This window comes from Choristoneura fumiferana, chromosome 3 (genome assembly GCF_025370935.1).
Source record: "Choristoneura fumiferana chromosome 3, NRCan_CFum_1, whole genome shotgun sequence".
NCBI lineage: Eukaryota > Metazoa > Arthropoda > Insecta > Lepidoptera > Tortricidae > Choristoneura > Choristoneura fumiferana.
Genome location: NC_133474.1, coordinates 564556 through 591090, shown reverse-complemented (window position 1 = coordinate 591090; position 26535 = coordinate 564556). Strand labels below are relative to the sequence as shown.

The following is a 26535-nucleotide window of genomic DNA, read 5'->3' as shown; positions in this document are numbered from 1 at the left end:
ATGATTTTTTCAAACATTGTCTGAAAAAACACTTATTTCGTATCTCTACTGACGTGAAAGATCTAACATATACGAAATCTACATATTTGGGTTCGTCTTTGACATCTCTAAAAACTGGTCGGGGGTTTTCATTTGAAACTAATTAACACAAAAGTTATGGCCCGAAAACCAGTTTTTTGGCCTAAAATTGATCAACTTTGATGCCAAATATCTCGAAAAAAAAGCCATTGATGTTAATATAATAAGGTACAAAAATCATTAGAAAACTAAGGAATTCAGATCGAAGGTCATTGGGGCATGGGATCCCCTTAAGACCTTAATATGTCCAGTACCTCGACGGCGGTGGTGCAGGAGCGCAGCACGCCGAGCCCCTGCGCGTGCGCGTGCGCGAGGTGGTACAGCGCGAGCACGTGGCCCGACTGCGACGCCAGAGAGAAGTACTTGTTGGCCTGCTTGAAGTCGCGCCGCACGCCGATGCCACCTAGGGGGGGGGGGAGACAGTAACAAAAACCTTATTAACCTTTTGTATACGGAAATCCTTAAAAGTGGTAGTTGTCTATTAAGCCTAACCTAAGGGATTTTAGTTAGGGGGTGGGCGCCAAGCCGTGCACCCGCAAAAGTTAGCAGAGGCCCAAAGTTGTGTAAACCTTTTGTATAGTTACCTTTTGTGGTAACCTAACCTAGTTTATTGTATTTCTCATGGATTTATCCGAACAAAATAACGAATAAATCACTCGTCGTTTACAAAATCAAATACAGTGAGTAAATGGAAACATATTTTAAAAGCTTAGGAAAAGTAAAAACTTTTTCATGTATTATTCTTTTGGTTCCAATAAATACGAAGATGTCAGACTTGGCTCGAAAAGCTTTAACAAAATTAATTATCGTTTCGCTAAGACGCGTCTTGAAAAGGGTGAGAGGTTTAATTAAACACTTACCTCCCGCGTTAGTCATTTCACGTAATGGTCATTTTACGTATCGGTCATTTCGCAATTGGTCATTTTGCGTTTTAGTTAATGTGCGTCTAAAGGACTCACTGAAGTACATGAAGCCGAGATGCAGCTGGCCTTCCACCCAGCCCTGGTTGGCGGCCATCGTGAAGAATTTCAGCGCCGTGCTCGTGTCCTTGGGTACGCCGCGGCCCTAAAATATAATAAGGTACGTTAAAATAAACAATACAAGACCAAATACGGTGATAACACAATACTCTGGCAGTGACAACCAGAGGCCGTATTGTCTAACGCGCTGGCGTTCGCGATCGCATGCACCATCTCTTTCTACACTCGTCTTATACCCTGTGACAGAAAAAAGAGGTGAAAACAATTGTGATTCCAAGTGTGTTAGACTCTGGCCTCTGGTAGTCCGGTCAGGATCATCTCTGTAGGACGGAACTCCTCAATGGTTAATGGCATCGACTTGATACTTGATATTGATCGAACTTGGTACGTAAATCTAGTTTAGATAGCAATGAGGGCTAAAAGACAGTCGAAATATCGCTAGATGGCGTTAGTATTGTGGGGTTTATTTGACGTTACGGTACTTACGGTCTTGCTTGCAATTGAAAGACTATGAATATTCGTTAATGTTTTTTTTTTCTTTGAATTGTTTTGCAAAGAATGACGGTACCTTCACTTATCGTGAACGGGTTTGCGATGGGCCGGGCTGTGTTCCCGCCCAGTCTATAATCAGGAATGTTTATTTTATTTTTGCACTGTTTTTATAGTTTATCGAGAGTTATTGTAATGCATCACAATATCATTGTTATTGAAATTAATGTAAATATTACGCTACAATCCTGGTTCGACTTGTTGAGGTTTAACTGTTTCGAAGATGGTTAAACTGATCGAGTGTTGGCATTATTTCCGGTTGCGAACTTCCTTCCGCTGGCGTTCGTGTCGTCATAGTGTGTTTTATGTTATGGTCCCACTGAAAAACAGCGTTGCGGCTTGCCGTAACAGTATGCTGAGTGGGGTCCACTTTATACTATTCGATGTTATTTTTTTTTTTTTGTTCTCTCCATCTAATGTATTTTTATGTGTATCGAATATGTGTAAATAAATTTTTCTCTCTCTCTCTCTCTCTCTCTCTCAATTGGCTAATAACTAAATGAACCAATTGCAGATAAGCTAGCGATATTTGGCTGTCTTTTAGCCCTCATTACAATCAGCGAAAATTACAGTCCGCAAATAAGCTTGTATATTTATTTTTATTTTTAATGCAAGCTTATTTAGCGATCAGGATCATATACCTGTAAATACATGATGCCGAGGCCGCTCTGGCCGACGGGGTTATTCAACTCGGCTGCTTTGCGGAAGTATCGCAGTGCCGTTTCATTGTCTGCCTTGATGCCGTCGCCGCCTTCCAAATAAATCTAAAACACATTTTTCATAATCAATTTCGCTATGATTTCTTTGGCAGATGTATGGAATGTCAACATGACAAAGGCTCCACCTTGGTACGTGATTCAGTAGCGCCTTAGGGATATTCGCGGAGGCGCGAACCATCGATTTTAACGCCACTATGCGTAAGCCAACGCCCTCAAGACGACTGTCGCTAGTGGATGGCTAGATCACCAGGCATTTTCCTTCTAGTTAAGTTTGTAGGTTTATTGTTACTAAAAATACTACCTCGGCCATTCTCAATTTATTGTGCACCTATCTAATTACCGTACCGCTTTTTTTGTCAGGCAAAAGCGACACGGCACTGACACTGAGTGCACATCTATAAAAAGGATGGCTGCCATTTATATTTATCTGTGCACTGTGCACTCAAGTCTAATGAGGGCTATCGTTTTTTGTCTCAATAGATGGGTTTTTAAGTATGGCTTTCAGAGTCTGTTATTCCGGGCGTTAAAACAAAGTTTAGATTAAAATCATATTTAATACACCTTAAAACCGTACCATAAAAATATCCATAAACCACAGTTTTGCTTAGTCCCGTTTTGTTCTGAAAAAAGGGAGGACAAAGTTTCCGAAGGACAAAACTGTCTCAAAACACAGACATTCATTGCCCCGTAACGCATAATTGCCATAATTAATTTCAGGTAATGCAAAATATTCACAAAATTATTCTAATTATAAATAAACCCGCGTAGCTCACCCAAAAACTATGAGATTTGACATTTCGAAGACCTCACGCTACACTAGCGCCTCTAGCGGCGAATTCATTCGCGATAGCCCTCATTACCGTCTCACTAGTGCGGAAAAAAAGCGGTACGGTAATTAGACAGGTGCACAATAAAATGAGAATGGCCGACCTACATTATACTTTTTACTGTTAACCTAAAATAAAGTAAGCAAAATACTGTTTTCAGCATCAAAATGCCCAACACTAAGCACACACTAAGTCAGTGCAGCATAGTCACAACAGTGGTCTTTCAGAACGAATCTGCCAATGTAAATTTAATAAAAATTTCGCTCCTTATTTATCTTAATTTTAGTTTTGATTCTGACGAGGTCTATGAGGTTTTTAAAAAACTATACTAAATTGATAAGGAGTGGCGGAAACACTCAAAAATTTGTCTTTAAAACAGGAAAAGAAGAAAATACTGTTAATTTTTCTAGCCCAGGATGTCTTCCCCTTCCCCTAAATCCGGCCCTGTTCGTAATAGTAACCTACCTGCACTATTTCCTCGTCTGCCTTTCGTTTGTGTAATTGTATTTAAATCACTGTCAAGAATAAATGTATTTTCTTTTTTTCAATAAGTTTTTTTTGTAACTAACACGATATGGAGACTGTCCGAATTAACTATTATTATAATTAGTTGTGTGTGTCTGTAACGTACCTTGCCAAGGAAGGCGTTGGCGACCGCATTGCCGGTCTTAGCAGCCTGCTGGAAGTAGTGCAGCGCTTTGTGGACGTCCAGCGACACGCCGCGCCCGCCCTGGAAGTGCAGCTGGCCCAGCCCCACCTGAGGATAACACTAGTATTGACTCCTGACCTGAGCGGGACGTATGCTATGGCACATTCAGATCGGTCAGAATGGGCAAGTCCGAACGAAAGCATAAGACGTACAAAGATTATATTGTAAGGAACCATTTAATCGATTTTAGTGACAAGAAAAACTGCATACATAGATATAAAAAACGCCCTTCTCCGCCAGCAGCTGGTAGTACTCTATGAGGTCGCTGTCCAGCGCGCCGCCCCCCCCCCCTCGTCCGTACCTGCGCCTGCACGTCTCCCTTCTCCGCCAGCAGCTGATAGTACTCTATGAGGTCGCTGTCCAGCGCGCCGCCCCCCCCCCTCGTCCGTACCTGCGCCTGTACGTCTCCCTTCTCCGCCAGCAGCTGGTAGTATGAGGTCGCTGTCCAGCGCGCCGCCCCCCCCTCCTCGTCCGTACCTGCGCCTGTACGTCTCCCTTCTCCGCCAGCAGCTGGTAGTACTCTATGAGGTCGCTGTCCAGCGCGCCGCCCCCCCTCCTCGTCCGTACCTGCGCCTGTACGTCTCCCTTCTCCGCCAGCAGCTGGTAGTACTCTATGAGGTCGCTGTCCAGCGCGCCGCCCCCCCTCCTCGTCGTACCTGCGCCTGTACGTCTCCCTTCTCCGCCAGCAGCTGGTAGTGCTCTATGAGGTCGCTGTCCAGCGCGCCGCCCCCCCCTCCTCGTCCGTACCTGCGCCTGTACGTCTCCCTTCTCCGCCAGCAGCTGGTAGTACTCTATGAGGTCGCTGTCCAGCGCGCCGCCCCCCCCTCCTCGTCCGTACTGCGCCTGTACGTCTCCCTTCTCCGCCAGCAGCTGGTAGTGCTCTATGAGGTCGCTGTCCAGCGCGCCGCCCCCCCTCCTCGTCCGTACCTGCGCCTGTACGTCTCCCTTCTCCGCCAGCAGCTGGTAGTACTCTATGAGGTCGCTGTCCAGCGCGCCGCCCCCCCCCTCCTCGTCCGTACCTGCGCCTGTACGTCTCCCTTCTCCGCCAACAGCTGGTAGTGCTCTATGAGGTCGCTGTCCAGCGCGCCGCCCCCCCCTCCTCGTCCGTACCTGCGCCTGTACGTCTCCCTTCTCCGCCAGCAGCTGGTAGTACTCTATGAGGTCGCTGTCCAGCGCGCCGCCCGCGCCGCCCCCCTCCGCCTCGTCCAGCAGCCGTGCGCGCTGGATCGACGGCCCCCCGCTCAGGGTCACACCCGCTGCCACTGTTATCAAATACTGATACTTATAAAAGTAAAAACATACTTTCATCACACTTGCTCGAAAGCAGTGTCGTAACATTATGCAAGTTCAAATGGTTGCAACCCCGTAAATAAAACCCAAGGACCTTTTCTTTACGTATTACGTCTAAGGGCGTAATGAGTTTGAAGTTTCTTGCGGCGCATTCTTTTTGGCAATGATGGTCGTCACGACATGTAAAAGGGCCCTTTGCGATCTTAGACCCAGCTCAGGGCCCAGGGGAGTCATGCCCCCCTTGACCCGCCACTGGACCTGACCTTGAGTTCTCCCCGTGTCTTACTCTGGCTAACCTGAACCACTCACCCTTAGCAGCAACCTTCATGTAGAGATCCATAGCCTTCTGACAGGAGCTGGGCACAGTGACCCCCGCCCAGTAGCGGTAGCCCAGCGCCATCTGCGCGTACGTACTGTCGCCCAGCGCGCCCAGCGTGTAGTGGACGAGGGCTTTAGCCTGCGACACCGGCACCGCGGTGCCTGTAGCGTACAGGAAACCCATGCCCTAAAAAAAAAATTGAATAAGTAACATGGGCCCCTTAAAACCAATTGACCTAAACCCAAATAAAACAGATTGTTTTACGAGTACTGGCAACGGATAAATAAGAGTATACTTAAATACATATTAACCTTTTCGCCGCCACGTCAAATACAAAAGACATCACCCATACGCCAGGCTTCTATATTGGGCGCAGGCTTCTATATTCTATATTTTCGGTATATTTGAGGTTCCGGGTTCGATTCCCGGCCGGGGCAGATATTTGTATGAATAATACGAATCTATGTTCTCGGGTCTTGGATGTTCAATATGTATTTAAGTATGTATTTATCTATATAAGTATGTTTATCCGTTGCCTAGTATCCATAGTGTTAAAATAGGTACTCTATTGCTGTATATAGGTACTGGCTATTTTTATAATGTTTTGTAATCAAATTTCTATTTCCTTATATTTAAACTTGACTGACATAATTGTTTATACTTTACTTCAATACAAATTCCAATCAAAGCATGTCGTTTCTTTAACAATTTACTACAAAAAACGTTATCAGCACGAAGCTTTGTTGAAGAAAAACTATTTCAATTATGAATTAATGTTTTATTGTTATTTGTGAAGTGATTTTATCGAAAAGTGAAAAATATCAGTTCCGATTTTTCGATATTGTGACAGCTGATCTGAGGATACAATGGCTCATAGTCGAGGAGATACCAATGGGGTAAGAGGTTCTAGTTCTTCCTCACTGCCCAACTTTTGTCTAACTAATAGAGACGGATATAGTTCTTGGAAATTCAAAATGCGAAACTATTTGATGCATGAGGATTTGTGGGAAGCTATAGAAGGGTATCCTGAAGGCCATAATATTTCTGCAGATACTATGTCAAAAATTGATAAAAAGGCCTTGACGAAGATATGCCTCACACTTGAAGGCTCGGCTATAACGCAAGTAAGAAGTGCTAAAACAGCGTCGGAAGCCTGGACTGCATTACAGAATGCATACGAGGATAAAGGTATGGGTCGTCGCCTTTATTTAGAACGAAGACTTTATAGACTTTGCTTGTCAGATTTCCCTAATATAGAGACCTATATCAATGCAGTGATGACAACTGTGCATGATTTATCTGACATAGGGAAAACTATTGAAGATTCGTCTGTTGCTGCTATTTTACTCGGAGGACTTACATTCAGGTTTGATCCCTTGATTATGGCACTTGAGAATAGCAACCAGAACGTGACTACAGAGTTAGTTAAGTCTAAACTTCTCAACGAAGTGTCGAAAAGCGAAGATTCGACCAAACTTGATTCTGCTCTACGTTCAAGAGATGTCAAGCCCAAAAAAGTTAAGAAACCTATTGTTTGTTATGATTGTAACGAACCTGGTCATAAGCGCCCAGATTGTCCTTTAAGAAAGATAAAGAAGAATGCACAGGAAGCGGCTTCAGTGGTAGCTCTTGGTACCAGTGCTAATGCCTGTGAAGACTACTGGACTATAGACTCAGGAGCGACCCGGCATATGACATCGAGATTGGAATGGTTCGAAAATTTAAGATCACCAGAATCTACTACAAAGGTTACTATTGCAGATGGTACCAAGATAGACAGCGGCGGTATTGTGATATATCAATCCACTCTGGTTCTTCTACTGTTAATAAAATAAAAGATGCAATTTATGTACCTTCTTTAAATAGTAATTTGATATCTGTTTATAAGGCTGTAGAAAAAGGTTATAGTGTACTTTTTGATAAAAATGGTTGTAATTTCTATAATTCTGATACCTTTTCTTTTGTAGGTGACTCTATTCTTCACGGTTCGCCCTATAGAGGTCTGTACAAATTAGACTGTACTGTCAATATGCCTCGCGATGTAGCCTGTGATGTGCACTCTGACTCCGCTACTAGGTACCAGTTATGGCACAAGCGTTTGGGTCATCTGTGTCGCATCGGTATGAACCATTTAAGAGATAGTCATGTAGGTGTAGAGTTTACAGAAATTGACAAAGAGAGTTGCGTAGCCTGTATCGAAGGTAAGCAAGCTCGCAAACCGTTTAAGAAAATAGCCTATAAACCAGCTACGTCTTTGCTTGAGTTGATACATAGCGACATCTGTGGACCGATGTCAGAAACCTCTCTACAAGTAACAAGTATGCCTTATTTTTGTAGATGATTTACACGCTTTATTTTTATATATTTTATTTCTTCGAAGACAGAAGTGAAAGAAAGTTTGCCATTTCCAAAATTTGTGGAACGGCAAACTGGAGCTCAAATAAAAGCTGTTAGGACGGACAATGGAGGTGAATATGTCAACAAAGAACTGTCAGATCATTTTCGTACTAATGGTATTGTGCACCAAACGACAGTGAAGTACAGTCCGCAACAAAATGGATTAGCAGAACGAACTATACGCTCAGTAATCGAGAAAGCTCGTTCTATGTTGGCACAGTGTTCTCTCTCCAAAGCGTATTGGGAAGACGCGGTACAAACTTCGGTGTATTTAAAGAATAGGTCCCCCCATCGCGCGCTTAACAACTTAACTCCTTTTGAGAAATTGTATGACCGTAAACCGAATCTAAGTAACCTTAGGGTTTTCGGGTGTCGAGCTTTGATTCATGTACCTGATTGTCAACGGAAGAAATTTGATATGAAAGCGATTGAATGTATCTTTGTTGGATATTCAGATGATCCAAATAGTTACATATTCAGAGACCCTCAATATCCAAGAAGGTTTACTAAGTCACGTGACGTTACATTCTTCGAAGGTTGCTTCACAAGTTTGAAGAACAATAAATTGAATGAAGAGCCAAGTACGTCCAAAAACGTTCCAGTATCTAGTCCTGTCATACTGTTAGACAATATGAGACCGGTACAAGAACGAGAAGATAGGTTGGTAGAGTCCCCTGCTCCTGTATGCGAGGAAAATGTATCTAGAGAGTTGAATGCCTCTCCTAGTACTATTCATGAGGGAAATGATATGTTACAGGAAGAATTTCATGATGCTTCTGCTGATGATCACTTCTTCCTGAAACGTCATGTCCACCTGAGACTGAGGTATTGGAGGACTGTCCTGTGGTAGAAAGATCGGAGATATCCAACTAGGGATAGAAAACCTCCAGATTATTTCTCCTATCACACATTAGCTGAGGACAGAGAACCTCAAACGTACTCTCAAGCCATGCGAGACGATGACGCGGATAAATGGAAGTCAGCCATGCAAGATGAGTATGATTCGCTAATGAAAATGAATACATGGAAGCTGGTGGACAGGCCTGATCGTAAAATAATTCCTGCAAATGGGTGTACAAGTTGAAGACAGATACACACGGTAATATCACTAGGTATAAAGCTAGACTAGTAATAAAGGGCTTTAATCAAGTCGCGGGAGTAGATTACCACGAGACTTTTTCGCCGGTGATCAGACATTCATCTCTGCGTACTTTATTTGCCTTAGCCGCCGAAATGGACCTTAAAATGCATCACTTGGATGTCGACACTGCCTTTTTTGAATGGCGACCTAGAAGAGGAGGTCTACATGGACCAGCCTCAAGGTTTTGTGAAGAAGGGCCATGAAGATAAGGTATGTCTCTGCAAAAGTCCTTATATGGGCTAAAGCAAGCTCCTCGTGCATGGAACATTAAACTTAACGAAACCTTGTCTAAAATAGGTTTTAATAGGCTGCCTACTGAACCATGTGTATATAAGAAACTCGTTGGTTCTGAAATAATATTACTGGCCATATTTGTTGATGACCTAATTATATTTTACAAGAACGATACTTCGTATGTCAAAGTCAAAAGTGATTTACAAAAATACTTTTCACTCAAAGACTTAGGGCCGTTGAAATATTATTTAGGAATAAATATTGATTGTAATGATGGAAAAGTTACTATAAATCAAAAGTCGTAGGTACATTACTTCGCTACTGAAAAAGTACGCATTACAGAATGCAAAGGAATTTGAGACGCCATTAGCTAATAGCAAGCTAGCTGCTGATTCTGAAGTTAAGGAGTCAACTTATGATTATCAGCAGATAATTGGCTGTCTTATGTATCTTGCTGTGAATACACGGCCAGATATTGCGTTTGCTGCCAGTTATTTGAGCCAATTTAATACTAAATGTGGCAAAATTCATTGGTTAGCGGCAAAACGGGTGCTTCAATATTTAAAGCGCACTATAGATTATTCTATAATCTATAGGAAAACTGGAATACCTCTTATGGGTTATACGGATGTGTTGAAGAGCTAACGTAACCTACTTGCACGAAATGGTACCTACTGGCCATTAATAAGCGTTTGCTTTTGAACATGTCTGTCATCCTTATTCTATTGTATTGATTTTAATATGAACGTAATGTCTTATAAAAAATGTAATGGTTGTATGTAAATAAAACAACAATATTTATCTTCCAGATCATTTTAATTTATATCAGGATGCTGACTGGGCAAATTGTACCAGTGATCGGCGCTCTTATACCGGTTACTGTTTCAAACTTGCAGATGGCCCGGTGTCATGGGCGTCAAAGAAACAGCCTACAGTGGCGTTGTCGTCAACTGAAGCCGAATATATGGCACTAACAGAAGCAGCAAAAGAGGCTACATATTTGCGTAGATTCATTGCTCAGGTATGTAGCAATAATGATCAATATCCTACTATCACTTTATATAGCGATAGTCAGAGTGCACAAAACTTGGCATATAATCCCGTAAACCATGGTAGGACCAAGCACATTGACACGAAATTTCATTTTATTCGGGAAAAGGTGTCAGATAATATTATAAAACTAAAATTCATTAGTTCGAGCAATATGTCTGCTGATGTGCTCACCAAATGTCTGGGTAAAACTGCACATCAAAGATGTATTCAAGGGTTAGGTTTAATTAATTTACCTAGTTGATACCTATACTTTTTGAATTTTATGTTTTATAGTTCGTTGGTTTTATCTATTGTTTGGTTTGTGATGTTACATTTAAAGTATTCTGTTATGAGCAAGTTTATGTACAGAGAATTTTGATTATGGGCGGGTGTTAAAATAGGTACTCTATTGCTGTATATAGGTACTGGCTATTTTTATAATGTTTTGTAATCAAATTTCTATTTCCTTATATTTAAACTTGACTGACATAATTGTTTATACTTTACTTCAATACAAATTCCAATCAAAGCATGTCGTTTCTTTAACAATTTACTACACATAGTACAAGCTTTGCTTAGTTTGGGACTAGGTCAATTGGTGTGTAGTGTCCCATGATATTTATTTATTTATTTTATTTTATTTTATTGCAATGTCTAAAATTTAACCTTAACATAATTGAACGAAGGTTACTTTTGCACTGAAGTAATGGACGTATATTTAAGTCGTTGGCGTGGAACCTGGTGCGTATATTAACCATAGCGATAAGATTATAATTGTAAATACTAAAACTATGGACTCAAAAGTCCGCAATAAATGATTTGTATTTGTATTTGTATATATGAGTTGTTGGCGTCCAAAAGGTTAAACACCCAAGGTTCTAGAATAAACATTCGCATTATTCATACAAATAAACCGGCCCGACCGGGTATCCAACCGGCTATCAGTTCGTCTAAAAAGATGCCCATGGTTAAATTATTTTGAGACTTACTTTTACTAGTTTTGCGTCGGAATTTAGGCTGCGTTCCCACTACTTCCCACCAGATATGTGCGAGGGAAAATAGACACTCGAAGCGGACTGAGTACTTGGCGACACGGCCCTCGCAACACATGCCTCGCCAACATCCTTCCCTTATTTTGTACGTACAAAAATGATGAGCTGTTGTTAGAGCTGCGCTGAGCCGGGTGCCGTGGGAAGCGATTTAGAGAAATCCAGAAGACGGGCACCAGTGTCTTCTGGACTTTACCGGCTATACTACGATCCAAGTCGCCTGTAGGTAGTGCCACGAGAGTTGAAGTAAATGAAAAGTGAGTGAAAGTGACACACACAGCTGGATTTTGAAATTTACTCATTCATTCTTCTTTTGTGCAATCAGTTACTTTTATAGCTGTGTGTGTATCATTCACTTCAACTCTTGTGGCATTACCTATACCAGGCGTGGGTATTACAGGAACCACCCCACGCCCTCTGAGGTACCTTTGTTCAATTGCGGACGTATTCCAGCTGATGATATGAACAGATAACGTAACCAACAAAAAGATGGAAAACCCCCGACTTTGTCACTTCAAAGTTCAATATCTCAAAAACGGCTAAACCGATTTTGATGAAACATGTCTAAGAACCATCGCTAGAAAGCCTAATTTCAAATAAAAAAAACCGCATTCAAATCGGTCCACACATAGCGGCTCTTTTTGCGCCGGGGATTAAAAACTCCACTCACCGCGTGAGCATCAGCATTCCCCTGTTCCACGAGCTCCTCGAAGATTCCCCTGGCTTTGTCCAGGTCGAGTTCGACGCCCTCCCCGAACAGGTAGCTCCAGGCCAGCGTGATCTTGGCCGGCGCGTAGCCCGCGTCCGCCGCCGTAGCCACCTGAAGCACCGACGCGCGCAGGTCGGGGGAGCGCCGCTGGAGCTTGGCTAGGGCTGCCTCGTACACCTCTTTCGCTGTTAAAAGATAATAGGGAAGATTTTATTACAAGCTTCTATTTAGCAACAAGAAATGCATAAAAATAAACTTCTCATTGTAGTAAAAAAAAAAACGGTCAATAATGACTTGTAATTTTATGTAACACTATCAATATTGAATAAATACCTCTTAAGATAAGAAAATTGCAATGTCATGTTTAACTGCGTGGTAAGCCTCAAGAAAGTCTATGTATGCATGCAAAACCACTTCAGTGCTCTAAAATTAAAAACAAACACATTAAAATTAGCTTTTTAATTTTAGGCATCTCTCTCTACCAGTCAACCTTCAAACAGTTGAGAGAAGTATTTTTTCATACTACAAATAATATATTAGTTCGTAGTTATTTTTTCACCACTTAAAAGGCTCATACCTCAAATTGATGATTTTTCTGAGTGAAATCATTGAACATTATTCTAAGGGTCCATTTTGTTAACGTATTGATTTTAGATACGAGATTTTTCAAAGTAGTGACGCTTGAATTAGAACAGAAATAAGAATAAGAATAAGAAATAAGAATTTTAAAAGAATATAGCAAATTCACCTGTGTATATATATCCTAAATTTTCGGAAATCTTGTTTGTTTCTGTTATATACCTCTTTGGGCATGACTGACAAGTCTGACGTTTGACATGTAATTTTGATTTCCATTCCATTGAAATACATGATTTGATTTGTATCTAAGCAATGTTTTAATGAATATATTACAGTTTCTTAATTTTTGTACATTTAGGTATGGTTTACATATAAAAAAATACTATATGTGATATAAGCACCTTCTTTCAGCTCTGGAGTCAGTTCAGGCTCCACCTCCTCCGTGAGTGGCGGCAGTGTGTCCAAAATATCCTGTGGATTGTCATCTACACTCTAAAAACAAACAGAGCTGTCAGGCTGGACTGAACTGAATGTCTTTAATAGGTGAAAACTTAAGTAAAAGGCCTAATGTATTTAGTAATAAATAACATGTCCATTAAGATTTCACATTGACAATTTGTACCATCAGCCAAATATGTGGTCTACCACCCTAAAGTTGATAATCGTTTGCATGTCACAAAACAATAATGCCAACAGATGTGTCTGTCAACTTGAAACTTCAACTTTAGCGACATATTCATTTGATAGGAACTTGTTTAAAAATTGATAGACCACTTATTTGGCTGATGGTACTCCTGCATGTAGGTTAAATACGACGATATATTTGTATAAGACCGTGTAACCGTATTTATACAAACAAATATTTTTGATTTTGATAAGTCATAATATTCCATATTCATAAAAATTTCAAGTTCATATTAAAGTAGGAATGTTTTGAGGTGTCCCGATCTCGTTAACAGCCAACCTTTCGAACCAAGCCATTGTATTCTATCATATCCTCAAGTGCATAATCCTCAGTATAAAATGAAATATAAAATAAAATTGCTCATTGAAATAACCACTTTATTATTTATAAGAGAGAGTTCATTTTAAATAAAACTTTGTTGGCAGATAATGCTTTTTTTTTTTTTTTTTGAATGCGTCGTAGACAAGCAGCCTCAGGAAAAAGTATTATCTGCCAATGTGTATTTATTTTAAAGTGTACTTTCTGCTCTAGACAATAAAGTCATTATTTCAATGAACTATTTTATTTTAAATTACTGATCATTTTTAACTGTAAACCACAATATACTCTTCATCCTGGAAAATTAAAAAACAATTTCCTTTTTAATATTAAGTATACTATTTAAAACTTAAGCAACTAATGTATATGCACACATATTACCGATGTGTAAATAAGGTAATTTTCATTTACAAAGATTAATTTAAGAAAAAAAATATTTGCTTATCTCATGATTACTAAATTATGAAGTCCAGGGTTCATTCATGTCTTCCATGTTTGGTCACCTACTAAAATTATTTTTAAAAAACATGATTATTTAAGGAATTATGTTTTGACAGTGATTTTCACAACAATTCCAAATGTGGAAACTGCTAAATCTCATCAACATACCTCCAGCTCCCCTCCACTGAAGTCTCCCCCCTTCACGTCTCCGAGCCACCCCTCCTCCGTGTGTCGCAGGAGACTCTTCTTCAGCATCTTCAGAGAGAACTCCATTTGTTCCAATTGATTCTCTAATAAAACAATTAAAAGAACAAATAAGTAATTAATACAATGAACAAGTATTACAACAAAACACTAGTTTAACCCGGGTAACCATACTTAATAAAATTAGGTTTTCAGTTGCTTTGAAATCAATAAAACAGTCAGTCAACAGGGTTTTTTTTTTAATAAATGGCTTCTGTGCAGTTGCTGTTGCTGGGTTGAGAGCTACAAAAGTCTGTTTTTTCTTAATGAGTGGGCAATGAACAGAAGTGGGAAATGTCAGTGTTCTATTGATATACAAAACCTATAGTAAATTACATTTGGACAGCTGTAAATCTTTTTCATTTAAAAATTTACTCTCCATCAGAGGGCACTTTAACTTAACTACAGTTTGTTAAAAATTGTAGAAAATGAAATATGAGAGATAATGGTGGATGAACGAACAATGACAGTGCAAATCCCAATAAGAATCTTTTTGCAACACAAACTTATTGCATTACTTATTTTCGCATTTATAATAATAGTAAGGAAAGGAAGAATACCTTATGGCTTGTATTATACAATTGGTTTAAATCCAAGTAGAGTAAGCTTTAGTTTGAAATATTATAATCATTACTCTACTAAAAAGACGAAAACCAGCAACCGAAGATAGTTATTAGCCTTATTTAACAGCGAGAAATATTATATTTTATCAATTAATAGTCATGTAATGTAATGGTACCTACCATTATTCATTTCATCTTCTTTAGGCAGCTCCTTGCTCTTCCGTATCGCCTCAGCGTATTCGTGTAACGTTACGATCTCCTTATTAACGGCATCAGTGAGCTGCTTAACATAATCCTGCTCCGCAGTAGTGTCGGTGTCGGCGTCTTCAACTGACTCTTCTTCATCCGCCACCTTATCTTTGACATCTTTTTTCTGACCTTCCGGACCGAGTAACTCAGCCGTCGCCACAAATATACACAAGCACAGCACATAAACTTCCAATCCCTTCATTGTTTTGTAAACATAAATTGACTAACTCATTAAAATTGAAGACTTACGTGTCCCAAAATAAAATGTCAATTTGTCAAGTTTCTAGTGAGTGTACATGCATCTGAATGGTACCTTATTATTACCAAACGCCATTTGGAGTTGTACACGTGTACTGTTCTGATGAAGTTGTAAATACTAACGTGTTTATCGTTATAATATTAGCTGAAGAAATAGATTCTGGAATAAATTCACGGTCAGGCTAGGCTAGTTGTCAAAAGTGTCAAATTGACAACTAAAAAGGCCAAAGGCCTAAAAGCACGTTATCAGGGGCGCTTATTACCAACATTTTAATTTAATAATGCCGCAGTAAAAAGTGAAAAGATATAAAAATAACAAAGAATACAAATATTTTTTGTAACTAAATTATTATTTTTTTCTTCAATATTTCATGGCTCGAAGTTACAACAAACTTTGTAAATGTTCGAACACAGATAATGTAAATGTAATGTACACAGAAATGTAAGTTAAAGTATTAGTTAGTTCCCTCACGTCATTCTATTCTCACATATTGAACAGCGCCCTCTCTACTTCGTCTTTCATAAATGGAAATCAGATGTAAATGATCTGAGGGCCTACTTTGAAGTTCGAAAATTGAAGTTCGTGTCGTACCGTCCCTCTCGCTCGCGTATTAAATAGCATAAGTGTCAAAGGGACCGCACCTGTAGCGCTACTACGAAACTCGAAACTTGAAGTTCGTGTCGTGCGGTCCCTCTGACACTTATAGAATCGTCCCACGATAACTCTGCATAAGATATTAATTGGCAACCCAGAAAAATCACGCTGTGGTAATACTTTTTTCATGTAGTCACTCAGACATTTCTTTAATTGATCGTGAGTATTTTTTTCGAGGTTTTTGCGAATCCTTCTTTCGAAATGGTTAAAACAATTAAAAGTGGAGTTCGAGAACTTATATTCAAGATGATTACTCATTTCCAAAATGTAAAAGAAGAAATGGAGTCCGTCCGTGAGCAAAAAGAGCAATGCTTACATAAAATTCTAACCTCTACGAGTAAGTCCCTAATAAATTCTTGATATTTTATAGCTATTTTCTGCTTTTTTTATTATTTTCATGAAATAATATGATAAAGTAAAGATATATATTTAACTTGTATATTCGTTTTTTCAAGGGGAATTATCTGAAGCTGTTCAGACAACAATAAAAAATTCTGTTGACAAACTCAAACAAATGGACAAATTGGACGTCAGCGCAGAGGCGACATATATTCAAAAAATTAGTTCAATGACTGGTAAGATGTTGTTTGAACTTGTTTTAAAGGTCTAAATTAGTAATATTTTCTAGACTTACATATTTAACTTATTATTTGTAGGTATTAGCTTAAGAACAATTCGCCAAATCAAGCACGAAGGTAATACAAATTCAGGCATATGGTAACTCCTGGCAAGAAACGCAAGTGCCGTGCCACGAAAAGAAATATTGATGACTTCGATAAGGTTGCCATACGTAACCTGATAAATGAATTTTACTTAGTAAGAAATGAGGTCCCCACAATCGCAAAACTGCTTAGTGAGTTGCGACAATCTATTCAGTTTGATGGTGGTCATGAAACACTACGCAAAATTCTACATGACATGGGATTTTGTTTCAAGAAAAATGTTGAAGAGAGAACCATATTAATGGAAAAAATGATATTGCTGCAGCAAGACACAAATACATTAGAAAAATTACAGAATATAGAAATATGCCTTCAGAGGAAAGAAAACCGATTGTATATTTAGATGAGACCTATATTCATGTTAACTACAAACCAAAAAAAAGTTGGCAGGGTCCGTCAACTTCTAAAATGGTCACTAATATATCAAAAGGCAAACGGTTCATAATTGTACATGCAGGCACTGAATCAGGATTTGTAAATAATGCCCTTTTAATATTTAGCAGCAAATCAAAGTCAGCCGATTATCATGATGACATGAATGCTGCCAATTTCTCAAAGTGGGTTCAAGATAAGCTGCTGCCTAATTTGGATACACCAAGCATTATAGTTATGGACAACGCAAGTTACCACACAATTCAGATTAATAAGGCACCGAATACCAGTTCAAGGAAACAAGCAATCCGTGATTGGCTTACCTCAAATAACTTTCCTTGGGAAGAAACATTCACCAGGGCTGAACTTTTAACTTTGGTAAAACGCAACAAACCCGACCCAATATATTATATTGATGAGCTGTTAAAAGCAAATGGGCATGAAGTATTGCGGTTACCCCCATACCATTGCCACTTGAATACTATTGAACTAATATGGAGTATGGCAAAGCGAAAAGTAGGCAGCGTAAATGTTCAGCTCGAGATATGGAGGCAAAAGTAGAGCAAGCATTTGCATCTGTTAGTCCGGATGACTGGCATAAGTGTGCCGAACATGTAAAAAAATTAGAATCTGAACACAGGCAACAAGATGGGTTATTGGATGATCTGATACCATTTGTTATAAATGTGCAAAGTGATGATGACACTGACAGTGGGAGAGTAGGGAAGCAGAGGTTGAAAGAGAAGAAGAGTCCGAAGGAATTCAGGTACAGGAAGAAGTGTATGAGGGAGTGGAATTCTTAGACTCTGATGTGTCATTTAGTGAATAATAAATATGTCAGAAACTATTTAACGTTTTATTGCTTTGTTTTGTATTTACCTGAATTTATATAACACAGCCTTGACCAAAAGTATTGAGCACCTGTAATTTGATACAATTTCGTTGATTTAACCCTTTTCCAGGTCCCGCTAATTTAGATGCGCTATTGCAAAACGAATCATAGTTTTATATTGTTTACCTATGGGGGATTAATTTTAAGACGAATAGTAGGTACTTTTAACAACTTCAATTGATTTTGTACCATATTGTAAATGTAGCAAGGTCGAATATTTGTGTAAATTTATATGGTCGCTGTCGCTATATGCACTATGCCTGGAAAAGCGTTAAATAAAAATAGTTTTAATTACTAGATCACATCTATATATTGACGAATTTAATATTAAGTTGGCCGTCAATGTGCCCTTTTAAGTACAAGCAGCAACTCTTTCAGGAACAGAACTGATAAGTAAGTAGGTATAATAAATCATACTTATGCGAAATCTAATATGCAATGCATACTTCCATAGCGTGATTGATATTTCAATACAGCGTAACTAACAATTACTATTTATTTGATGACAAATATTATTTGATTTGGTATGTACGTGGGCTCGGTATCGAACTATCACCGACGATTGGTGGAATTAGTTAGGACGGGACGAGTAATGTATGACCCCATGCTATTACGCCTAACTATAAATAATAATAATAATTAAAAGTTGGTGTCGTTGTTTTTTTTTAAATATCCAGTGTCCAGTAAGTTTTAGTAAGTTTTGCCGTGAACGGTAAAAAAAAATAGAAAACGAAATATAAGAAGTAATAGTATTGGCGGATGAACGATGACCTGTTTAAAATCTAATCAGAAGTTCAAAACTTGTTGTTTGACTATAAATCAGTATTGCCACAAACAAACTTTAGATTTCTACTGTTGTCACTTCATTGCAGAGTTATTGTAGGTTGACTCTACTATTTAATACGAGAGCGAGCGGGACGGTACGATACGAACTTCGAGTTTCGAGTTTCGTAGTAGCCCTGCTGCTGCCACCTCCCTTACGAGAACCCATGTCGTTTTATGGTCACGTAACCATATTTACCGCAGCAAACGAGCGACGAGTGACTGCATATGGCCCCACCTTTAAACAATCACTCCATATGCAGCTTAAGTTGTAGCCACACATGCAAGTAGGCGCGGCCACATGCAAGTCGCTTGACGCTCGTTTCCAACGTCAATTATGGTCACGTGATATATAGCGATAAAGCTGAAAATGTTGAGCTTTATCGCTGAAAAAAAAACCTTTTGAATTTAGGCAAAACACTGCTATTTTTTTTCATTCACTCTAATTTATTTTATTTCTGCCTGCCATGACTGCTACTAAATGAGATTAAGAAATCAGCTTCCAAGACCAAGATCATTCCTGCAAGCAGCCATCTTGACGCTGCTGCTCGATGCGGTGGCTTGACGCTACTTTTTTTTTGAGTCGCTCGCTGGAAATTCAAAATCACATTCAATGGGGTCACGTGATCAGATTTATCGCTGCAAACGAGCGACGAGCGACTGCATGTGGCCGCACCTGTCCTTGAGAACACTTGAGAACTGTCAATGTCATTGCCCAAAAAATACCTACCTAGATTTGTTTAGTTATCTTCTGTATCTGTGTGTGATCTGTGTGTGTGTGTGATTCCAATCGGGCATCGGCTGATTACGAGTTTTTTCGAAACTTATTTTCGCATAAACAAAATTCATCAAAGCTTATAACAATGTTTATCAAAAGGCGCCAATACTAGCCTCTGCTGCCACTACTTAATGTTTGTTGTTTTTGCGAATGCAGTGTTTTAAACTGGAAAGGATATTTTAACCTGCAACGATGTTCCGAGTACCGGTTCGAGGCAGAATTGTCCACGGCAGATCGTTGGCGCGGTTGAAGTCGTCGAGCAGCTTTATAAGGAGCACTTTTATTGAATACTTCGCTCAAAAACATGGACATAAGCATGTGAAATCGAGCTCTGTTGTCCCATTGTGCGACCCCACTGTGCCCTTCGTCAATGCCGGCATGAACCAGGTAAATAATACATGTGATATAAATAAAATAGGCATGCATTTCTTGATTTGTTTTATGATTGTTTGTGACAGTGGGTGGTCTCGGTATTAGGGTCAGAGTATAGCAAAAGGGGCCCGATTTTAGGATTTTATTGCTAGTTTTTTTTTTATACTTTAAAGAAAACATTAAAATAAGCATCTTTTACTGATATTTTTTTTTTATAAACTTGACTGTTTAGGAACTAGAGCGATCTGAAGTTGCGAGTTTGGACCTTACCTACGTTTTTTGTTGATAGCAATTTCCGTGACAGCAAGGCTACTACGAAATTCGAGTCTAGCTAGGAGTTTAGTAGTAGCCCTGCAGGCTCGACGAAGCTTCTATTCTGGGTAGTTATGCCCTTCGGGCAGGATGACACACTAACCAAACCTAAACCGAGTTTTCTAAGTGTCTGGCTCCTTAGTAATCCTATGGCCGAACTTGCAACTTCAGATCGCTCTAGCTCCTAAACGGTCAAGTTTATAAAAAAAATTGTATCAATAAAAGATGCAGCATTTTAATGTTTCCCTTGAAAGTTAAAAAAGAAAAAATCTTTTTGCTTAAAAATTTACTAAGTCCTAAAATCGGGCCCCTTTTGCTATACCCCAACCAGTAATAGTACATACTTAAAAGTTTGTTTTGGTTTTAAGGTTTTAGAGTTTTTTGGGACTGTGGTATTTAGACATTAGATTATTTTGAATTTATATTTATATGGTAATGTGTTTTTGACATTAGGTTGTACTGTGCAATAGGGTAATTTGAGCTTAGGTTCTAATGCACCAGATGGAAATCGATCAACATGTTCCCATTTAGATGCAGAGATAGAAAATATGTATATACATACGAATATAATGTGAGAATAAATATAAATTCTAATAATAAATGGTTTTTGACTGTGCATATTTTGTTCATATTTCACCCTTTATTAGTGCATATTTGTATGCATATTTTGGCTTTTTGATAGTGCATATAATCCAATGCCTAATTATGAGTAAAGTTTGTAGGTAGGAATAATTTATTCACAATCAATATGCGATGGTGAGCAAAAATGAGGCTTTTTTTTTTTTATATATATTTTAGAATCCAACCTTCCAAAGCCATAGGGTGGGGGGTTCACAATGGTCAAATCAAGTTATTTTTCCACATATAAAACATTTAAACTTATTTATTTAACCATCATTAATCAAGATTAATTCTCCTCTTTTAACACAGAAAGATATTAATTTTATTAAAATCAATGACATTAGAAGAATACCTACTGTTATCCCAGACCTGGCCCAGGTCCCCGGGGGTAACCCCCCCCCCCCCCCCCCACTAGATCCGCCCTTACTGGATCTAGAGACTCCTTGTACTCAACTTTCATCTTTTTCATTCATTCTGGTCATCATTACTGGCCACCTTACACTTAAACTGAAATCTAGTCATCTATAAACAGATTCATTTTTAGTATAAGGTGTTGGTGTACTTGGTGTTAATAACTAGCCATCTTATACTAAAATGAATTCTGGTTATACCTAGTGCCATCCACGAAGACGCGCGATTTTGACAAAATTAGACATTAATGACATTGTAAATTAAGATTGGTTTTTTGGAATATTTTTGTATTTTTTATTTCAATTCCAAATTTTTACTTTTACGGTCATCCCGTAAAACATAAATTGAAAATACAAACTGAAATATAGATGCACAGAAAAACCAGAAAAATAAGACCATCACTGGGAATCGAACCCAGGTCCTCGGTAATCCGTACCGCGTGCGCGTGATGGTGACCATCAGTGGTGTAGCGGTATAGCACGCGGTACGGATTACCGAGGACCTGGGTTCGATTCCCAGTGATGGTCTTATTTTTCTGGTTTTTCTGTGCATCTATATTTCAGTTTGTATTTTCAATTAATGACATTGTATGAATCTATCTATAACTAGAATTCATTTTTTATAAGGTGGCCAGTTATTGAGAGGTGGCTAGCAATTGATGATTTACTCTACCTTAAAAATAACAAATAAATGTCCAGTTCAAAGGAGTGTTCCTGGGGCTGGTGGAGCCGCCGTGCGCGCGCGCCGTCAACGCGCAGAAGTGCGTGCGCGTCGGCGGCAAGCACAACGACCTGGACGCGGTCGGCTCAGACGGACACCACCACACCTTCTTTGAGATGCTCGGCAACTGGTCCTTTGGGGACTACTACAAGGTTAGTCAACTCTTGTTCATGCGATAAGGAGAAGATTCGTGTGAGTTTATCTCGGCCTATAAATGTCCCACTGCAAAACATAGGCCTCCTCGCGGAATGAGAGGTCTTAGGCCTTAATCCCCACAGGGGCCAGTCAGGATTAGGAACTTTACAGTATGACTGGACCCAAGTAAGACAGTCAAGTCAAGTTAAGTCATTTTGTATATTGTTCACATATGTAACTATACATAATCTCTTATATATTGCTAAATTAGCAGAAATAACAACAATCACATCATTGGATGACAATGCAAATGATTTGTTTACATTTTCTTCACTGTAAAGTCAACTATGATAACAAGTTTTGCTAAATTTACACTGTGCTTTGAGTGCACATGCCCTTAGCAGGTTGGCAGTATACATGATTCAAATTGGCAAATTGTATTATTACTTGGTTATTACAGGAAATTACTGTGTATTACTTGGTACACATCTATCTTTTCTTCATGTTACGTAACGCGAAATTACACACTGTTTGTATTTAGGTCCCATGGTTACCATCCATAAACTTTACAAAATAATGTAGAATTATTTACAACAAGGTCAGATGGCCAGTTTTTTAATGGACGAGATGGACGTATGACCTGCTTAAAGCCGCAGGCTCACAACGGATACCGGCCCCTTCAAACTGTAGCAACAGATGGTCTATGTGGGCGGCCTATGTCCAACAGTAGACGTCCTATGGCTGATGATGATGATGAATTATAATAATAAGTACGATCAATGACATTCCTACAAATCCAAAACAAAACAGTCATGAATGCGGCACACGCTTGCTTGCTGGCATTGCCCTTATGATTTCAATGTTTTCAGAAAGATGCCTGTAAAATGGCGTGGGAGCTGCTGCTGGGTCCGTACGGGTTCAAAGCTGAGAATCTGGTGGTCACGTACTTTTCTGGGGACGCCGTCATCGGCCTCCAGGAGGACCGGGAGTGCAGGGACATTTGGAAAGATATTGGGTATACTACTTGAGCTATAGTTTGCGTTTTGCGATTGGAGACGTTTGCGTTTTGCGAGAAATATAACTATGATGTTTAAACCAGATTTAATGTAATTATTTCCAGTCGTCTTAGCATGAAACAGTAACACACACATTCACAAATGCACGCACACGCGTACGCACGCACGCACAAGCACGCACGCACTAACACGCGCTCACACTCACTTTGATTTGTAGCATTAGTAAGATAAAAGCGCGTCCACACCGCTGCTCAAAATGTATAGTATCACTTCGTCTAAAAAGCAGCTGATCTAAGTAGCACGTGGTCTAAAAAGAAACTGGTCCCTACCTGTTTTTTTTATCAAAAACTTTAAAAAGGTTTGAGTTGCGTTAATGCGCGAAGCGCCTCTCCCAAGCAGAATAGGAGTTCCGTCGACTTTGCATCAAAGAATTTTGGACTACTTGCTACTTAGACCAGTTGCTTCTTAGACCACTTGGTAGTTAGACCAACTGCTAATTTGCTACTTAGACCAGCTGGTCACTATTTCGTTCCGTCTCCGACTGGAAAGGTGCAGGATTCATTGATGTTACTGTTTCAATTGTTGCAGAGTACAGTCCAGTAGGATAAAGGGTCTCGGCGCGTCAGACAATTTCTGGGAGATGGGGGCCACGGGTCCCTGTGGGCCGTGCACGGAGATACACTATGTGAACCCTGATGGGAGCCTCACCGAGATATGGAACATCGTCTTCATACAGTGCAACAGGTAAGTCTCTTGCTGGAGTTTAAAGGTCTACCAATTACACCGTAATAGCAACGTGTGAGGCAAATAGTAGATTGTACAACAAGAGCATAAAATGAGTCATTTTACCCGAGGCATTCATATAGCCACCCGAGCCGGTATGGCGGGGGTGGATACACACGTCGAGGGGAAAATGGGTTTATAAATGACTGGCATTTTGTGTCTTTTTCTAATTAAAGCTATGAGAAGGAAAAGTCAGTTACAGATATGTATGTATTTACCCACTCTCTCGCTCTCTCTCCCTGCGCTCCTCCACCTTCTATGAACGTAGTCGTATTGTAAAGCCACATTTAGACTATGCAAAAACTTGCATGCAAGTTTCACTACATTGCGGTTTTTGTTTTTAATGCTCTAGTTTTACGCTCTGCTTTTCACTTTGATTGCGAGGAAATTAATAGCAGCAGTAGTATTAAATAGCAATTTTTCACTTACTAGGTACCTTTACTTTTCATGCATTGCTAATCCATACTAATACTAATATTATAAATGCGAAAGTGTGTTTGTCCGTCTTTCACGCCGTAACGGAGCGACGGATCGACGTGATTTTTCGCATAGAGATAGTTTCTGGGCCCGAGAGTGACATAGGCTACTTTTTATAGCGGAAAAATGCACAGTTCCCGAGGGAACTGCGCGCGATTACCGAATACCACGCGGGCGGAGCCGCGGACAAACGCTAGTATAATTATAAATATTTAGTTTCATTAATTTATTGTGATTTATTTGATTGATTTTTAGTTTTATACAAATTAAAAATGATTAAAAAAATACAATGAAACTTTTTTGTTTGTGGCTGTTTAGGCCCGATTGCTGGTCTTAGACGAAGATTTTACTTTATGCACTAGAGCACACATAGTCATTTTATGTCGCCTAGATCCAGCATAAACACGAACTTACGAGCATGAGAAGTGAAAAAATATTTATTATTTGAATTCTGCGACCCTAACCATGCCGCTTAAGTTGGTGTCAGTATAAAATATTATTAAAAAAAACTTTTTTTAGGACATGCATGAATTCTGGTAGCATGGTGATTGGTTGTGTTACTCTGATGATGAATTTGGTTGAGCTCGAGACGCGTCAGCGCAGTGTAGGTGGTGATGGTGGTTATAGTTGGGTTCTTGGGTTTGTGTGATTTGTGTTACATGACACATTTGTTACATAAACGTAGCTATCGCAAGGTCGCCGGTGAGCAAAGTACATTTTTTTTAGTTCATTGACATACCTTACTTCATAGCCGTGTAAATTAGTGTGTTTTTTAGGAATATATATATTTTTAATTTAGATAGCTTATTATGTTATTTATTTTCGTACCATTAAATCACTATAAAAAAAAATATAAGCTGTTATATTTTGCATAGAGGAATTAACCAATAGATTGGAAATATTTTATTTAAATTGAATTGCCTATATTACGACTTGTATCAGTTTATTCCACTATGATATTTGGTCAAAGGATCAAATGTGTCATAGCTAAACGTCTGTGCCGGTTTTTAATCGTAACACACACACCACAGCACCTCGGCGCAGAACCCGAAGCCCTTGTCAAAGAAAAACTGGCATGCGTGCACACAGCTCTCGTCGTCGCAGGGTCGTCGTTGTATTTCTTTGCGTTCTGGCCGAGAACTCGTCCTCTCTTGGCTACGAACTGCCGCCCGATGGGCTTGGCCGGGCTCAGGGCGTATATTAGCGAGCGAAGCAAGGTGCTTGTTGACACTGGAATCAAATTAGGGTAAATCTACTAGTTGTTGCCATAGCGAAGCGTGCACAATATGGAATATGCAAGCTTTTTTTTGTTCGAAATATATCTTCATTGTTTAATACACGAGTAGTAAAAGATTTTTTAAACTGTTCATTAGACAAAGAGATCCGTCATTGCAGACTTTGACGCCATAATTCTACGACGGCCCATAGAAAGTTCATAGTAAATTTAATTTTCTAGTAAGACATTGCATGCAAACTTCAATTATTTTTCTTATTTCTCAATGATGATTTTTACGTCTATTTTATTTTCCGTTTTTTCGATTGAGTTAAATTATTCAAGAGAAAAATTGTATTTTCTTGCATATTTCCTGTTATTTAAAACGTCCTACCGGCTTTAGAAATACAGTTGTATATGCACGCTTTGTTGTGTCAGATATTGGGGCTGGTGACTGTACAAATAATATTCATGATACTTTTACTTGACACCTGGAAGGGACCTATGAGGCCAACTGTTGTTGAATCATCGCGGTGGAACTGGTCGTTCCGGAGGTTTTCCGGAAATTGATGGCTTATTGCTGTGAAATTAATATTTTAATTACTCTTCATTTCATCATTGTATTCAATTAAAAGCAAGTGTTCACTTAACCCTAACCAGAACACTTCACTTTATTGTAATCAAATTTGTATTGTAAGCAGCAGTAAATAAAGTTTACTTTTAAATACATGACATGACATTGACACGAACTTACCAATAGAATAGATTTTCATTTTTTTCTGCGTTTGGAAAAAGGAAAATAATCTTGACCTGTTGCTACAAAAATCAGGATTGTTTACCTTCTTTCCAATGCTGGCAAAAAAAC

The 26535-nt window shown here is 39.3% G+C and overlaps 2 protein-coding genes and 1 long non-coding RNA gene across 3 annotated transcripts in view; 2 read left to right on the top strand and 1 right to left on the bottom strand.

The window, feature by feature from the left end:
* Window positions 1-274: 274 nt before the first annotated feature.
* On the bottom strand, window positions 275-15563 carry LOC141426156 (uncharacterized). The gene is made up of 10 exons (XM_074085016.1): window positions 15043-15563; window positions 14225-14346; window positions 13014-13104; window positions 11995-12218; window positions 5462-5657; window positions 4973-5124; window positions 3785-3910; window positions 2249-2371; window positions 1038-1143; window positions 275-481 (listed from the first exon to the last, which is right to left on the bottom strand). The coding sequence occupies exons 1-10, from the start codon at window positions 15311-15313 to the stop codon at window positions 309-311; spliced, it is 1584 nt and encodes a 527-aa protein (XP_073941117.1). The 5' UTR covers window positions 15314-15563; the 3' UTR covers window positions 275-308.
* Window positions 15564-16164: 601 nt separating this feature from the next.
* LOC141426155 (uncharacterized) lies at window positions 16165-16742 on the top strand. The gene is made up of 3 exons (XR_012451197.1): window positions 16165-16361; window positions 16480-16599; window positions 16681-16742. It is a non-coding gene; the product is annotated as an uncharacterized lncRNA (long non-coding RNA).
* Window positions 16743-19580: 2838 nt separating this feature from the next.
* LOC141445697 (alanine--tRNA ligase, mitochondrial-like) overlaps window positions 19581-26535 on the top strand; it is a 36926-nt gene continuing 29971 nt past the window's right edge. The window contains exons 1-4 of the mRNA XM_074111585.1: window positions 19581-19997; window positions 22025-22198; window positions 23051-23196; window positions 23786-23941. Of these exons, the coding sequence (XP_073967686.1) occupies window positions 19803-19997; window positions 22025-22198; window positions 23051-23196; window positions 23786-23941 (671 nt within the window). The 5' untranslated portion in view covers window positions 19581-19802. The remainder of the gene's footprint in view (window positions 19998-22024; window positions 22199-23050; window positions 23197-23785; window positions 23942-26535) is intronic.

Bases quoted from the DNA above. Each gene is read 5' to 3' on its own strand.
- LOC141426156 (XM_074085016.1), bottom strand. From the start codon at position 15,313: ATGAAGGGATTGGAAGTTTATGTGCTGTGCTTGTGTATATTTGTGGCG. The intron at 13,105-14,224 runs GTATGTTGATGA...GTTTGTTTTTAG, and splicing joins TCAGTGGAGGGGAGCTGGAG to AGTGTAGATGACAATCCACA. The intron at 1,144-2,248 runs GTATATGATCCT...ATTATATTTTAG, and splicing joins TCGGCATCATGTATTTACAG to GGCCGCGGCGTACCCAAGGA.